This window comes from Rhinopithecus roxellana, chromosome 1 (genome assembly GCF_007565055.1).
Source record: "Rhinopithecus roxellana isolate Shanxi Qingling chromosome 1, ASM756505v1, whole genome shotgun sequence".
Taxonomy (NCBI): domain Eukaryota; kingdom Metazoa; phylum Chordata; class Mammalia; order Primates; family Cercopithecidae; genus Rhinopithecus; species Rhinopithecus roxellana.
The window spans coordinates 53,046,402-53,063,194 of record NC_044549.1 but is presented as its reverse complement, the minus strand read 5'-3'; the positions used below and the strand labels follow the sequence as shown (position 1 = coordinate 53,063,194).

General features: G+C 57.1%; 1 protein-coding gene across 6 annotated transcripts in view; it reads right to left on the bottom strand.

The window, feature by feature from the left end:
• IQSEC1 (IQ motif and Sec7 domain ArfGEF 1) overlaps positions 1 to 16,793 on the bottom strand; it is a 128,201-nt gene that overhangs the window by 28,256 nt on the left and 83,152 nt on the right. For all 6 annotated transcript variants that reach the window (XM_030926894.1, XM_030927127.1, XM_030927019.1 and 3 more), the window contains 2 exons: positions 15,873 to 16,167; positions 9,832 to 11,081 (listed from right to left, as the gene is read on the bottom strand). In XM_030926894.1, coding sequence (XP_030782754.1) covers positions 9,832 to 11,081; positions 15,873 to 16,167 — 1,545 coding nt within the window. The remainder of the gene's footprint in view (positions 1 to 9,831; positions 11,082 to 15,872; positions 16,168 to 16,793) is intronic.

The following is a 16,793-nucleotide window of genomic DNA, read 5'->3' as shown; positions in this document are numbered from 1 at the left end:
AATTCATTCAATTCCCACTCCGGGAGGTCAGCACTCTGGTTACCTGCGGTGCGCAGGAGCCCAGACTCGGGAGCCTGACAGCCATACGACCTTTCAGGGGTCCTGGCTTCCCCTGTTGTAAACACTGAGGAAGTAGTCAGATGCCTGCGATGACGCACTCAGTAATGATGAAGGTGCAGAGAGGCAGCGTTTCTAGCTGGAGGTCACAGTGCCAGTGGCAGGGCTGGCCCTGCACGGCTGAGTGTGTCCACTGGAGACTGGACCCCCAGAGCATGGATCATTCCACTGATTCAAGCCTCTCGGTGCCTAAGGTGTGTGCAGAACCAGGCCTGAGCAGGGATGTGCATGGTGCACGTGTGTCGTGGGCTGATGGGGCCTAGTGCCAGGCCAGAGCACTCCTGCTCTGCACCTGGCCAGGTGTCTGTAGGGCCAGGCAGGCTGTGGGGACACGGCACTGACCAGTGCCGCTCACACCAACCCTGGGAGCAGGCCCTGCCTCCCTGCGGCACTCCGGCACGTGTGAGGGGTGTGTGAGGGGCCGGCCGTGTGAGCCCTGGCAGGCCCCTTCTCCCTTCGGGCCTCAGATGTCCTGCCCATCTTGTGGTAGGTCTCTTGCTTGGCTGACCTGGCAGGGTGGTCCTGGTGGTCAAAGGAGAGAGATTGGGCCAGGCGTGGTGGCTCACACCTGTAATTCCAGCACTTTGGGAAGCTGAAGTAGGTTGATCACCTGAGGTCGGGAGTTCCAGACCAGCTTGGCCAACATGGTGAAATCCCATCTCTACTAAAAATCCAAAATTAGCCAGGCGTGGTGGCTCACGCCTGTAATCCCAGCTACTCGGGAGGCTGAGGCAGGAGAATCATTTGAACTCGTGAGGCATAAGTTACAGTGAGCTGAGATTGTACCACTGCACTCCAGCCCACGCGACAGAGCAAGACTCTGTCTCAAAAAAACCCCAAAAAAACAAAACAAAAAAACCCAGGCTGGTGTGAGAGGGCTTTGAAGATGGCCACACATGTGACCCCAGAGGATGGGGTTCTCTATGGAGTTTGCCAGGTCACTCTGGGAGCTGTATGGAGCCATCAGGCCAGACTGCCTCCATGTCCCCTTGGCCCAAGTCCTCAGAGTCACCGACAGCTATCAAGTGGTTGGGGACACAGGGACATGTGCTTCCTCAAGAGTCCATGAGGGGTCCAGTGTGGCTTGGGCCTCCTTGCCTCATGGCACACCCAGAACCTGTGCTGGGGTATAATCGGCCGGGTCATCCACTAACTGGGGGGCTGGGCCTGACCCCTTGCCCCAGCAGGTAGAGGTCAGCATTCTTCTGTCCCCAGGGTGGGGGGAATGGAGATGAAAGCCGGTGTCCACCCGCCCCATAACCGCACAGCTTCTGGCTGACAACAGCGCCCTGTGGACACTGTATTTCCACGTGTAAGTGAAAGGAAGCCTCCTGGCTGCAAGGTGACCCTGCTATTTTTACCCTAGGACGGCCACACCCATAAGCTTGTCCCCAGGAGTGTGGCAGGGAGCAGCCACTAGCTGGCTTGGTCCTGGCACAGAAGTGGTAATGGAGTGGCCCCATTCCTACCTGTCCCAGGGACCCAGGACGGAAGGACCAGCGTTTCACTGTTTACAAGATCACATGCCTCGCTATGCTTCGGGGGTCTCCAACCAAGAACTGCTCCAATGCTCCAGGCCTCTACAGCCATGGCTAGAGCAGATTCTGGGTCCTCACCATCCTGCTCCATGCCAGCCCCAGACCACACCCTTCTCTCCCTCCCTCAGCTTCCTGGTGAGGGGTTGCCATGGCTCACCTACAGTTGGGTTTTCTTTGGCCTACACACTGTTAACAGAAAGCATTCCAGTTAGTTGCCAGTATTTAAAAACTGGAAGAGTGTACAAAAAATCTGGATTTCTGGCTTCTGAAAAATCAGACCTTCTGGCATCCCTGGGCCTTTGCTCCCTGGCCCCCAGGGCAGTGACTACGGGAGCTGGGCTGGGCTATCCCCACCCCCTGCTGCCTGGTCCCTTCCTCACACAGGTGCATGCTCTGACTCCGCCCAGGCTGTCTGGTCCCTCCAGGCCACTGCTGCAGTGACCAGGTCCAGGCCCAGCTGGGTCCCGCCTTGTCACTTCCCTGGGCAGCAGCTGCTCTTTTTTTTTCTTGCCTCCATCCACTCTCTGGTGTTGATGTGCCACATCCAGGGACTTCCAGGACAAGGCTCCTTAGCCCTGGAGATGCTCAGAGCACAGAGGGAAGAGAGGAAGGCGCTGTGGGAAGTGGGCATGTGAGCTCTTCAGGATTAGGTGAGCACCATGTGTCTGCTGGGCCAGGCACCTCTTGGTGAACACTGGCTGGGAGTAAGCCATGGGCCCCTGTGGGTACAGCTGAGAGGCCTAGTCTGGGCAGGGGGCAGGGACAGAGACTGAGGGATCAGGCAATTTTCTGGGAAGAGGTGACAGTGAGGACAAAGGCCCTGAGGTGGGTGGGGAGATCGGAGAGACTATTCCAGGGTTGAGCATAGGGACCCCGGGGGAAGGCAAAGGGGGCAGTGGGCCGGCAGGCAGACCACACTGTGCTGCAGGCCATGGAGAGGGGTCTGGCTTTCTCCCGAGTGGGCTGAGAAGCCCCGGCGTGCTGTGAAGAGGGGGGTGATGGGGGTCCTAAGTCCACATGGGCGATGCCATGCTGAGGAGGTCGCGGACCAGGGCCCAGCTGGCAGCTGAGTGAGGGGCTCCTGTGGGCACCCAGCCATGCTGCAGCAGAGGTGCGAGGGGAATGGGTCGAGGACACAGTCTGAGGGCAGAGGTGTCGATATTTGCTGATGGATCTGGGTGGGGGGTGGCCGAGGTGGGGACAGTGGTGGTAGGAACAAGAAGGACAAGGAGCAGTGGGTCCAGGATGGCATCAGCTTTTAGCCTGAACCTAGTGCAGGGAATGGATTCCACCCGGCAGGCCTCAAGGGCGATATCGCAGAAACCTGCTACCTAGACCTTGCTACCCTCCCCTACTCCTAGCCTGTGTAATGAAGCCCTTCCTTCCCCAATCTGTCCTTAGTGGCCCTGCTGGGTGGCGAGTTCTCCATCCACCTGCGCCCCACCTCACAGAGCTCCACGAGGTCTGCCAAGCATCACACAGGCCAAAGGTGGCCCATTAGTGTGGCCTCGGACCCCCACCGCCTCCTCTCGCAACAGGACTTTACTTTCCCGCCTGCCCTGGGGAGTGGGCTGCAGGACATGCTTCAGCCACTGAACTGTGAGCTGAGGGGTCTGTGTCACTTCAAGGGGGAAGCTGTGCGGTCCCCTATGGACACCCACCTCCTTCATTCATTCCACAAACATTTATCAAGCACCTACCCTGGCCAGGTGCTATGCTAGCACAGTTATGGTCCCCATCCTCAAAAAACATGCTTTCTAGTTAAGAGAGGGATACAGAAGGAGATAAACTCTAAGAATATGCTACAGCACAAGCATCAGGGGCATGGCTGGGAGAGCCAAGAAGCCCGTACTTCCGTCTCAGCTCCACTTCTGGCTGGGCAACCCAGGGTGAGTAACTTAGCCTCTCTGTCTCTGTATAATGGGGATGACAACAGTTCACACAACAGAGTTACTGTGAAGAATCCATGAGTTCGTACTCGTAAAGCACCATACCTCAGGCCTCAGAAACCATTTCAGGCTTCACAGCTGGAAGAAGAGGCCTGGGCTGGAAGAATCCACCCAAGGTGATGCCACAGAAAGCTGGGATGGCACCGACTTCAGCTGGAAGGGGCAGAAGGACGGGTAGGAAAGCCCGCCCTGACGAGATGGCATTGGGCCTGGGCAGGTCCCTGGTGGAGGGAACGGCCAATGCAAAAATCTTGAAAGGTAACAAAATGGGGGCATAGAAGGGTCAAAAAACTGGCTCCAGCAAGATGAAGGGTGCTGCGACTTATAATTCATGCTTCTGCCCCAGAAGTCCCTAAAAATTCCCTCTACCCTCCAGATGCCCTTCCTGCTGCTGAAAATCCACTCTGTCCAACTCTGCAGTGACTCATCCCCACAGTCCCTCTGTGTACACCCGTTACTCTTTCTTTAGCTCTTCTTGGTTCTACCCTGTAAGGATCCAGCATTAACAGGTGCTGCCTGTAACATTCTCACCATCTATACCTGACCCACCTGTGTACCCCTGGCCCTGCTGCCCCCTAAAATGCCCCAGCAGGCAGTGTTGTCGGAGGCTTCTGACTCCATCCCTGCTATGTGCTCCCAGGTCTGGCCTTAGCTGCCTCCTCTAAAGCTGGCTGAGCCAGCTTTTCCTCACATCAGATGCTGGTTCAGATTCAAGTGTGACAGGTGAGCACAGACGGCACCAGTCACTTCCTGCACACACATCTCTCGTCTTTCAGCTGCAAGCTGAGCTGCTGGTGGGACGAGAGAGAGCTGTGTGAGGCTCTGAGGAAGAGCTGCTGCAAGGCTGTGGATTGCATGTGGGGAACACGTACCTGCTGAAGCCAAGCACTGAGTGCTTACCCTGATATTTTCCCAGCAGGGGTGTGCAGGATCCAGAAAAGGGTTCTCTCTCTCTAAGACATGGGTTTCACTATGTTGCCTAGACTGGCCTCAAACTCCTAGTTTCAAGTGATCCTCTTGCCTCAGCCTCTCAAGCAGCTGGGACCACAGGGATGTGCCACTGTGCCTGGCTGCAGTCCTTTTTAACTGTTCAGGATGCCTAAGAGACGTGGAAGTGGATGGATGCCCAAGCACCTAGCTTCAGCCTCCAGGTTTCCCAGCGTACCCTCCAGCTCAGGCCCTAAGAGCCAGTGGGCAGATTCTACTCTCTGCTCCAGGCCAGTCATAGAGCCCTGCATCCTGCTTGCCCAAGTAAGTGGTTCAGGGAGAAGCACGAGAGCCAGAAGGAGCCGACGAGGGGAGGAGAATCTCTCTTCCTCCTACTGGGGTTGAGATCAGACTACAGGCCTGGGGTCCTCGGATGGTCCTCCTGTCCTGGGTCAGGGAGGATCTGGCAACGGGCAGGGCCAACCCTGAGGCAGATGGAGCCAAGAAATACCCGGGACTTTTCAGGTCCATAAACCAGTAAAGCCTCTTTGCTTAACCCAGTTTGATAGAGTTCCTGTCACATGAAACAGAGAAGGCCATGATTAACGCAGAGCCCAACGCAGGGTTTGGAGTGCCCAAGGATCTCTGTGGTCAGAGGTCTGAGCCCAGCTGGTAACTGCTTGTGCGGGTGAAGACAGACTCACCAAATTCAACATTCGGAGAGTCCCTGCATACCTGGAAATGCCCTTCCAATGCAGCAACCCAGACTCCAGTCCCCCCGGGGTCCTGCAGAGAGGTGCCACTTCCAGCCTTTCCCACACTGCCCGGGCCAGCAAGCTCGCCACCTCCGGAGGCTGCCTGCTCCATCCAGCTCTTACTTTTAGAACCGCACTTTCCAGTAGCGTGAACCCAAGTGGCTTCCCTGGTATCGATCCCAGAGAGAAGGCATGAGAATCACCCTTTGAAGTGTGGCCAGCACCCCCTGCAGAGTTTCCCTTGGCGCTGTCTTCTCTGAGGCTCAGCACCAGCCATCTCAGACCCAGGCTAGAGCTCAGGATCCTGGGCTGTGGGTAGCATCAAGGGCCACAGGCCACAGTGGCCCGTGTCTAGGGGAGTGGGGTCCCAACCTCCAAAGACCCAGCTCAAAGTGCTCCTAAGAGAGCCCATCCTTTACACCATCAGCACCGCAGGCTACGGGAGCAGCACTGCACATGCTCTGGGCCAGCACTTCTGGTGTGTGGCCTTGAGCTTGGGCCTGGGCTCTCAGCCTGGCTGCCTGCACCTACGCTTCCCAGGATGGCTGTGGGGATTCAGTGAGACAACAGGCGGAAGGTGTTCAGCATGGGGCCTGGCACTTGGTCCAGGCTCTGCACAGGCCGGCTCTGCTCACTGCTATTTTTATCAACGACAGCAGACACGTTAAACACAAGGAGCACAGAGCTAGAGCATGCAGATCAGGGGCACTCTCTGAGCCCTGTTCCCACAGGTGGAGGGGAATGGCCCCCTGTGGGTGCACTGGAAGGGTGAAACAGTCACGCTACCTGCAGGATCCCAGCGACAGCATCCTCTGCCTCCCTCCTGCAGTAGCTCCAGCAGGTGGATGGGACCCGAGGCTGCTGGGACCCAGGGGCTGGGCACCGAGTGTAGGGGAGGCCAGGTCCACAAAAGGGGGCTGGCTCCAGGTACAGGGCCCTGTGCTGGAAGGGCCTCAGGGGCCCCTGTGAAAAGCTCCTAGCCAAGCAGTCCAACCACACTGTAACACCAGGTGGCCACCCAGGCCCTGCATACATGTTCCTCAAAGACAAGCTTCTCACTCCTTTTTGAGGGTGCCCGTGTCATCACGAAGCAGCTCTGGGGCCAAGGATGCTCTTGCAGAGGCGGGAGAGGTCTGGGGTGGCTCACCTGTGACATGGTCACCTGGGCTCATTTCAGAGAAGAATGTGACAGAGAGGAAGTGGACATAGCCAGGCATGTACCCCTGAGGGCGTGTACCAGGTATAGGAGCAGGAGACGCTGGGGTGGGGTTCTAATGCAGAGGTGATAGACTCAGTGACGTCCCTGCTGGGCACCTGCCCCAGCTCCACGTGCTGCAGGGCTGCATGGCCTCCCACAAATGGTGTGGCTCTGCCTCCTGGACCCAGTTTACAGATCTGTCATCCAGTGAGGAGGTAGGGAGTCCAGGGGTATACCTGTGGTAGCAGTTCCTACACCACAGATTTTAAGAGGATGTGTTCAGGAGCCAAGTGGCCAGGGTGTGACGTCCCTAGTCGCCTACCAACTGTGCGAGACTCAGCTCACCCACTGCACAGGGAAACGTGCATTAGCGCACGACAGGCCCTGGGAAACGCGCCTGGTGCACCGTCAGCACATAGAAGGATTAGCCATTCTTGTTATTTGACTGCTTGGCCCATCAAAATGCCTGTTTGGGTCTTCCTAAAGCCCAGCCCTGGAAGCTCCCTTCCCTTGGCACTCACTCTGGACACAGAAGCTCTCGCTGACCACAACAGCTGCCATCCACTGCACAAACATTTTCCAGGTGCAGGCAGTGAGACTCAGAGAGTTCAGGGAGTCGCCCCAGGTCCCGCAGCTGATAGGTGGCAGAGCCAGGGCTGAAATCCTCCTGCCTCTGGCTCCTGCACCCCCGCCCTCCCACAGCACCGCCAGCCAGATCAGCTGTGTGGCTGTCAGCTGGGCCGGGTGAGAGTAAGCAGCAGATGCCCAGAGGAACATCTGGATGCCTGGTAGACCTCGGCAGCCCCGGGGATGCCCTCACTGCCAACCCACACCACTTTCTCAGGCTTCGTTTCTGTTCTTCCTCCCTGCCTGCTGCTGGCTCTCCCACTTTGGTACATGATTCCCTTTAAGGGGGCATCCCTCCAGACAGAGGCCTGTGCCAGGAATGCTCACTGCTTCATTGCTGGGAAGGGGTGGAAACTGAGAGCTGTGCTGGAGGCTGGGCAAAGGCCGGGACATACCACCCCGCAGGGAGAGAAGTGGAGGTGGTACACAGGTGCAAGGCCAGAGAAAGGGAAGGGAAAGGGCAGTTCCTACTTCAATTAAAAACGTGCCAAGACCCAGCAATTCCACTTCCAGCCATCTGATCAGGGGGCCTCCCAGGCGTGTGTATAAGTATCACAACCACTGTCACACTAGTGCTAGTTGTGAAAAGCTAGAAGCAACTGGCCAAATAACCTATAGCCACAGTGGGGACTACACTCAGCAGCACACAGGCGCAAAGCAGCCTGTGTGCAGAGCCCAGCGATACCCTCATAAGACAATGTCACAGTCCCAGGCCCCGACTGATGTCAGCAAGGATCCAACAGTAGCAGCTAATACATAGTAAGGCCCTATCCTGTGCCACGTCCTGCTCTCAGCACTTCACACGGACCAACGCTTCACCCTCACCACCCTGGGAGGAGGGTGCCCCTGGCATTAGCCCATTTCACAGATGTGGCCACTGTGGGACGGGGGGCTTTGCTGCCCAAGGATATACAGATAGGACGGGGGACAGCCAGGATTTAAAGCCAGACAGCCGGGCCCCAAGCTGTGTTCTTAACCATGGCTGTCTAGATTTCCCAGGAGTGCACACAAATGCACAGGAAAAAAATCTGGAAGGAGAGACTGCAACATGCTGAGTCCAAGAGGATGTTATCCTGAGCTGCAAGGCAAGCATTTTCTGTGAAGAATGTGTTCACGTGCTACACAGAGAATTAAAAGTTAACTGAATAAGAAAGAATCTACACAGACCAAAGCTGGCTGGTTGAGGAAAGTGGTTTTTCCTGGTTTCCTGTCTCCCCACTGCTGGTCTCCACCTGTCCACTCTGCAGGGGCCCCTGGTTATCCCAGCCTCCCCTCTACGGGACATGGGCCTGGGTTGAGAGATGATCCTGGAGCTGGGCTGTGCCCAGGAGCAGTGGGGACAGACTTCAGGGACCGTGTGAGGTGGGCCAGTAGGACGCAACCCTCCCCTGTCCAGCGCATTGCTCCGGCCGTAGCCTGTGCAGCAGTGAGAGCAGCCGTACTCTGCAGCAAGCCACAGGCAGATCAGAAGCACAGAAGAGAGCATCCTGGTAGATGTGAGATGTCCAAGACTCCATCCTGGTAGATGTGAGATGTCCAAGACTCTTAGTTCTTAGCTGAGCAAACCAGTAAGCCACTGCCCCTGGCTGGCCCCAAACGAATGCACCATTCCCCAGAGGCTCTTCCTGAGACAGGCCTCTCTGACACCCCAAGATAGTGCTTCCATGTGTCTCAGGAATGGCTATCCCCCAGTTTAGGAGTAGAGAGAACAGGGGGCAGACAGAACAGGGAGGCAGCTCGACACTGGCTTTGAGATGGCCAGGTCCCACTGCGCCATTCACCACCCTAGTTTGACCTTCTGGGAAAACTGTCGTCTGCCCCTGGCTCTCCGGATGTGTGTCAGGAACCACCAGCCCAGGGGAGTTGGTCCCAGGCCAGCATCTGATGAGGCCAAATCCCAGTGGCCCAGGGAGTGGAAATAACGAGAAATCTCAGGTTGGACAGGAGCCTGCACATTACTCAGGCCAAGTGCTCAGCCCTCCTCCCCTTCCTCTTGCTATTTTTAGCTGTGCTAAGAATAGTCTGCTTTAAATACCCATCGCTCCTTGGATCTGCTGTCAGGATGGTCGATGGCACCTTTCCAGGACCCCCTCGGGGAGTAGTCACTCCATGAACCCAACTCATGCAGCTCCCCAAGACCCCCAGACACAGCCATGGGTCTGGCCTGCGTCTGTCTGAGTTCCTTCCCTCCAGGACACGGTTCTGGGTCTGGCCAACTGCCCCTGAGCACTCCTACCCCCAGACATGGCCCAGGTCTGGTCTGCGTCCCCCACAAGACATAGCCCTGGGTCTCGCCTGTCTGCTCCTGCCCCCAATGACACAACCAGTCATACCCCTGCTCAAAGTCCTTTGTGTCCCACATCACCCCTAAGCCTGACATCCAAAGCTGGGCAGGGCATGGCCCATCCACTTGCTATGGTGGACTCGGGAGTGATGGGATGGAAGAGCCTGGGACTCAAGTTGCTTCAGCACAGAAAGCTCCCATTCTGCCCCTGCTCAGCCTGTCTGTGTTGCTGTCCCAAACAGCAGCTCCAGGAAGGGCTGGATCCTCAGTGCACAGGTTGGCAGCATCCTAGCCACCAACCTTGCACGGCAGCTTCCTATGCTCACAGGCCACGCTGGACCTCAAGCTCTGTGCTTGGAAGGATCCAGCCATGCCCACCTGCCGAGGCCCAGCAAGCCATGGCCGCCTACCCTGCAGGGTCACCAATGGTACTCACTTGTTGAAGAGGTTCAGGCCAATGCGGTAGTGCCTCTTGCGGATGACATCGTTGCTAAAGGCGGGCGAGTCCCAGCTGTTGCGGGCCTCCTTGTGGTAGGTCTGCTTGCTGAGCGTCTGCTCCCGCAGGCTGTCACGGGACGATGACTCGGAGCTGCAGTTGATGGTGTCGTTGGAGTTGGATGTGCTGTTGATGCTGTCATTGTCGCCATCTGAGTAGTCCGACTCAGACTTGCTCTGCCGGTTGGCTGAGCCATTGATGGCCAAGTGGCTGTCTAGGGGCCTGGGGGGCCGGGGCCGCAACTCAGGTTCCTCCCGGGGGAGGCTCTTTGGGGGGCCGCTGTGGGGACCATGCTTGGGGCTGCCCTGCTGCCCGCCGAGGCTGCGCTCATAGGCACTCTGCCTCTTGAGTGAGCCCCGCTCTGAGCGGTCACTGAGGTCCACAGAGCTGTCGCTGGGTGGCTCGATGGTGAGCAGCGGGAGATGCTCCACCCGCAGCCGCTGCTCCTGCCGCTCCAGCGACGGCGTGCTCCGGCAGCTCGTGTCCGTGTCGGCCTTGTCCTCTTTGTGGGCCAGGGCCCAGTAGTCTGGGGCTGCGCCCCCAGCCCGCAGCCGCAGGTCTGACTCGGTGCTGGACGGGCGGTCCCCTGCCTGCGAGAGGGGCAGAGGGGGAGACAGCTCCTCCTCATCGATGTACAGGGTGACATCGCTGTACGAGGCCGTCATCTCGTCCAGTTTGCGGTGGTCCATGCTGTGCAGGGCTGTCTGGGGCTCGGTGTCCCGGGCCCGTGCCGCATCCAGGGCTGGTGCCTCCTCAGTGTGCAGGCTGCGGCAGTTGAGGGCATCGTCGATGGACTCGGCCAGTGATTTCACTTGCCTAGAGAAGGCGTCCTCCAGCTCAGTGATGGCGTCCGCAAAGTCGCTGGAGGGGGCCGGAGACTTGAGGGTAGTCGGCTCACTGAGGTCACCACACTCAGGGGGCACCAGGGCTCCCAGCTGGGAGCCGTCGTTAGTCACTGAGACCTGCTTCCCCTCGAAGTAGGAGCTGTGCACTTTCTCAGGCCCCTCAAAGGAGAACTGCATCCTCATGTTGGACAGCACGATCCGGCGCGACATGCGGTTCTCTGACATGGAGCTGCGCAAGCGCTCGAAGTTCTTGTTCATCTGGTACTGGCGAAACGCTGTCTGGATGATGCGGGCCGCATGGCGAGTTACCAGGCGCCCCCCATACTTTCGTTCTAGCATCTCCACCTGGGGGTGGGAGAGGAGAATGAGAACAGCCCTGCATGTGGGCACAGTGAGACATCTACCAAACTCCTTCCCACTTCCTAGCCAAGCAGCTATGCAACCTGGGAAGGTCCCAAAGTTGGTCAAAGCAACTGCTGAGGGATGCTGGTGGGCTTATGCAAAATATGAGTCCCGAGGTCAAATTGGATAGAGAAGCACCAAGTTAAAATGAGTGCAACCATGTTTTTCCTCTCAGACCCGTTTTTTTGTTTGTTTGTTTGTTTTTGTTTTTTTTTGAGACAGAGTCTCGCTCTGTCACCCAGGCTGGAGTGCAATGGCATGATCTCAGTTCACTGCAATCTCTGCCTCCTGGGTTCAGACGATCCTCCTGCCTCAACCTCCTGAGTAGCTGGGATTACAGACACCACCACGCCCAGCTAATTTTTGTATTTTTAGTAGAGATGGAGTTTCACCATGTTGGCCAGGCTGGTTTTGAACTCCTGACCTCAGATGATCCACCAGGCAGAGCCTCAAGAAACTTTAAAAGGCAGTGAGATACACTATGCTGAGTGTCCCAGTGTCTTGGGTCACAGAAGCCCCTGGCCCTGACGCATTTTTGAGGTATGCCATCTAATGAAACCCATTTGGAGACCCTGGAAGAAGTATGCACAGGTCAAGAGACAGGCTAAAGATTCCAGCAAGGCCCACAGGCTGCTGGACTCATTTCCTTTCCACAGCACCAACCAGGCAGCTCTGGTGGCCAGAGGCGTCACTGAGTTTCAGGGAGACCTGTGGGGTCTGCTGCACTGAGAAGCAGGCTTCGACGCCAGGTGCCTGAGTTCTAATCTGGGCTATGCCCCTTGGTAGCTGGGTGACCCAGAATAAGCCCTGAGCCCATGCACTTCCTCGGTTTCCTCGTCTATTAAATGGCATAGTGCTGGGACCTATGACTGTGGTGAGCCCCGGAGACAGAGGCCAAGGGCTGGCACATGCCAAGCACAGGGGTAGCTGGGCTGGAAAGACACTCAGCTGCATTCTGGGAAGGGATTTACAGTTTGTAAAGCCCCCAAGCTCCCTTGCTCTACAGATGGGCAAATTGTGGCCCAGAGAAGAGACTCAACACATACTCAAGAGGCCTCCAGGCTCCGGAGCTGGCTTTCCCTCATGAGCACCGCCATTCCTGATGGCTTGTCTGGGCTGCACGGCTCATTCCTGTGAGGGCTGGGCTACATGCAGGGAGGGGATGGGGTGAACCCCGGGTGCTTCCATGGGACACACAGACCTCCTGAATTTCTGAGGCACCCGTGCCCAAGGAGGGCCCTGAGGGCCGCTCCCTGCACCTTGCTCCTGAGTGGACAATGAACACATTCCTGCGGCCAAGATAAGGAATTGGCTTCTCCGTGAAGCCAGGCCTCTTGGGGTGCTGGGGTGGCATGGGCATGTGATGTGGGGCTAGGAGCCAGGCAAAGCGCTACACCTGCCTGTATGGTCCCAGATGCCCACTACATGCTGGGCATCACGTCACACCTGGAGGTGGAATGGGAGGCATGGAGGTCCTTGCACTCGAGGATCGAGGGGTCTGTCAAGGAGAGCAGGCAGCCGCAGGCGCAGAACTGAAACAATGCCAAACAGACATCCAACAAATTGAAGGCTGCAGCCTGCACCAGGGAGACTGGCTCAGGGCCACATAAGGCCTTGCATGCCCATGCATGCCGCCTGGCTTTGGGTGGTCCCAGCAGGCTGGGTGGAGGAGAAGAGCTGAGGGGGGCTTGAGGGGAGCAGATCAAAATGACTTTTCCAATCCCAGGCCAGAGTCTGTTTTTTCTCTCACCCTGTTACTGAACGTCATCCAAGAAATGACCTCACTTCCACAACTGTAAGCAGAAAGTTTCCATTTTTTGGGTTGTGAGTGGAGCTTAGAAAGCCCGTGGGGCCGATAAGAGACCCGAGGCTGGGATCTGGGAAGCCTTTCTTCCCTCACTCTACTTTGTGGGCAGCACAAGCACCAGAACCTCCAGCTCAGGCCTAGAGCTCCCCGCAGGGCCTTCTCGCCTGCTGGCTCCGGACCTCGCAGACCAGGCAGCCACCCTGTTTTCCTGAGACCTCCTGCCCAAATCTGTGTGTATTGGGGGCGAAGGGACTTCAGTAAGGCAGCAATGGGCTCTGCGTTTGTTCACCAGAGCCCCTGGCAGTTCTTCTCCCAAGGGTCCCCACACATGGACCTGGGGCTGCTCTTCCTCGTCCCCAAACTTACAGTGGGTCATTCTTCTTTCTGGGATGGAACTATTGCCAGGCCTGGTCGAAAAGTTTCCTGGGACCCAGTGGAGGGGATTCTACTAATATGTGCCCATCTACTATGTGTGCTGGGGACCCCCACACCCTCATCCCATCTCACAGCAGCTTCTGCTCTCCTGAGGGGTTTCGCTACCCTACTTCTCAGCAAGGACAAGACGCTCGGGGGAGGGAAGCCGCTGGCCCAGGGCATGTGGTTCCTGGATAGAGGAGTCGAACCCGTGGCCAGGGCTCCCCTATCCGTCCCTCACTTGTCCCTTCAAGGCAAACTTCTGAGCAGTGCAGAAGAGGAACTGGGACACGGACAGTACCTGACACCCACTCAAGTCTCCTGCTTCAGGGACAGAAAGCCACTGAAGGGCACAGTGGGCCAGGGGGCAGAAGAGCACAGTGGGCCAGGGGCCAGAAGAGCACAGGAGACTAGCCCTTGGGGTCCTTTCACTAAACGGACTTTGTGTTATGCAGATTTAAAACTCCTCATGGAATCGGGCACCTTACTTTTTCATCTAGTGATTCCCATGCAATCTGTCCCATTCCCACTTTTGCTGAGTTTTCCAGGAAGCTTGGTGGAGCATCGAATGCTCAGTGGTCCCTGATGTCGCCTCCTCCCTCTCACCTCTTTGGTACCTCTTCCGGGCCTTCCTTTCCATCATACACACTCAGTAGCCTTTGCACCAGCTGTTGCCTCTTCCTGGAACAGCCAGCTCTAATGTCACCTTAGAGAGGTCTTCCCAACCAGCCTTACCCAATGCTGTCACCTCCCATAGCCGCCTGATTTCTTTCCCAATTTTTAGAATCCCTAGAGTTTGCATCACTTTCTGGAAAAACTTGCTCCTGTCCAGCTCCTGTGCCACAGTGGAGCTCAAGAGCAGGGGCCTTGCCTCGGTCACGGGCACCCAGCACAGTGTCTGGTGTGTGGCGGGCGTTCAGATAATATGCATGGAATGAAAATGAATAGCTGGAGTCCTATTAGGCCCACAGTAAGCATATAATTCTCTTCAAAGGCCTCTATTAAGTCCTAACCTTTCTCCTTTCTGTTTAAATGGCTCTGTTGCCAACATCTCTTACTATAAACCGTGGTCCACTTTGGATGTGGGCATCACGGATAAAGGGAACAGAAGCTGCTCTGCACTGTGTTGGCCTGGCCTAAGTTGCAGGGCAGCACCGACAGCCAGGTGAGGAGGGGGCTGATGGGGGATTCCCTGTCAAGAGAGGGGATGATCCCGCAACCCCAGGCAGTATCTGCACCACTCCCTTAGGAAGTTGGGGCACACCAGGCCTAGAACTATACTCTTTAAAGGACAAAAAGGGGAGCACATATTCAGGGGAACTTGAATCTATACTCCCAGCAAATATAAACAAATAAAACCCCCAAAAATTGTTTTTAAAGAAAAAGGATAACTAGGAAGATCTGGGAGCAAGCAGAGGGCGGGCGGGGCCACAGGATGGGTGTGGATGGGAGTGAAGGCCAGGTAGCTTCTGCAGCATGGAGTCTGGGGAAGATGGGAAAGGGCCCTGGGGCCAGCAGGGGCAGAGGCGGCCACCTGGGCATCTGGAGGAGCTGTCTAGAGCTCAGTGCCCAGGAGCTGGGGAGAGTCTGACAGCCCTCCCCAGCCTGCCCCTGCAAGCTTGCAGAGCTGCTGCCTGGGAGCCTGGGTTCTCTTGAAGCCTGAAACTGCTATGGGGCTTGTCCATGCACTGGCTCGCTCACTCCCTCACTCACCCATCTGTTCATTCACTCAGATCCTTATTAAAACACCTACTGTGCACATGCACTTGGAGGGACTTAGAAGCAAGAGCTCTTGGCCTCCCCAGGGACTGCTCAGGTCCTCGCTCTTCCCTTTGTACCCCAGGATTCTCCTCTCCTGGTTCAACTCCGAGAGGCTGCCTCTTGTCCTCCCTCGAGCCCAGCCCTAAGCACACTGTGGGTCTGGGCCACCTCTAAGGGCCAAGGCCCTTGGGGAAGGGGTGCAGTCTTCAGTGGGGGGATTTCCCACAGGAGTAAGGAGGTGTGAGCCAGGAGGGGTACAGCAAGCAGCCTCCCCTGGCTGGCCGTAGATGAGGTTCTTCCCAGAGCTTGTGCTGTTCATGCTGTCAACGGACCTCCTTCCCTCAGCCCTCTCCTGGGTCTTTACAACCTCAGTGGCCTGCCACGTACCCAGTGTGTCCCGATGACATTGGGCTCAGATACCTATCATGGTCCCCCAGATCTGGGCCACGCAGGATGTGGAACCCGGGCCATGGCAAAGGCCTCATCTGAAGACGACTCTCTGGAAGTCCCCAGAAGGAATGCCAGACAATCCAGGTCCTTCACACACGCCAGCAAGAGCCAGCTGGGGCAAGAGGCTCCTGAGAGCAGCCACAGGTGGAGCCGGAACTGGGGCAGAGTCCTCAGCCTCAGCCCACATGCACCCCAACTTGAGTCTATGGGAGAGAGCTGCCACCATGCCTGGTGGGGGCATACATGGTGGGCAGAGTTGCCCTGTGCTCGCATGTGTGGCCCGAGGGGCTGTGCTCGCCTACCTGCTTGTCCTGCAGGTCCGAGGAGAGCTCATAGCTCTCAGAGAGTGAGCGTGAGCGCTTGATGGCTTCCTCCTCGGCCTGCTTGCGCAGGATGGAGGTCGAGTGCTGCAGCTTGGGCCTCCGCGTGCGCTGCTGTTGCCCCGGCGGCCCCGAATACAGCCCATAGGCTCCCACGGACGTGTGCTCGTAGTGATCTGGGCTCAGGCTGGAACCAGGCACTAAGGGGCCCTGGGGGTAGGCCGAGGGGCTGTCCAAGGACGTGCCAGTCTCGCTGCTGGGGGCCTCGCCCTCGACGCTGCAGAGGAGAGAGAGGCGAGAAGCTTCTGGTGAGCAGGAAACCCGAACACGATGCCGGGCCATGGGGCGCAACCCCACCATGCTCCTGGAGGAGCCCCCATGCCCACTCTTCTCACACCCAACAGTTGAGTCCACACATGCAGCTGGCAGGACCCTGCAAAGCCCCTCCACTCAGCACCCCACTCACTCGAATTCAGTTTCTCTGTGAAGTGCACCACCCTCTGACATCCCATACACCTTCCTCATTGATTTTGCTCACTGTTCATCACCCACATGCAAATACCAGCTCCCTGAGGATGGCAGTTTTGGTCACTGGGTTGCTGATCATCTCTAGAGCCCAGAGCAGTGCCTGGCACAGAGCAGGTGCTCAGCAATTACTGACTCAGCCAGTTCTGTCACTTTCTCTCCTACCACCTGCATTAAATACACCACTGATTTAAAAACTTTAAAAAAACGCCGGGCACGGTGGCTCACGCCTGTAATCCCAGCACTCTGGGAGGCCGAGGTGGGCAGATCACGAGGTCAGGAGATCGAGACCATCCTGGCTAACATGGTGAAACCCCGTCTCTACTAAAAAAAATACAAAAAATTAGCTGGGTGGCGGTCGCCCGTAGTCCCAGCTAC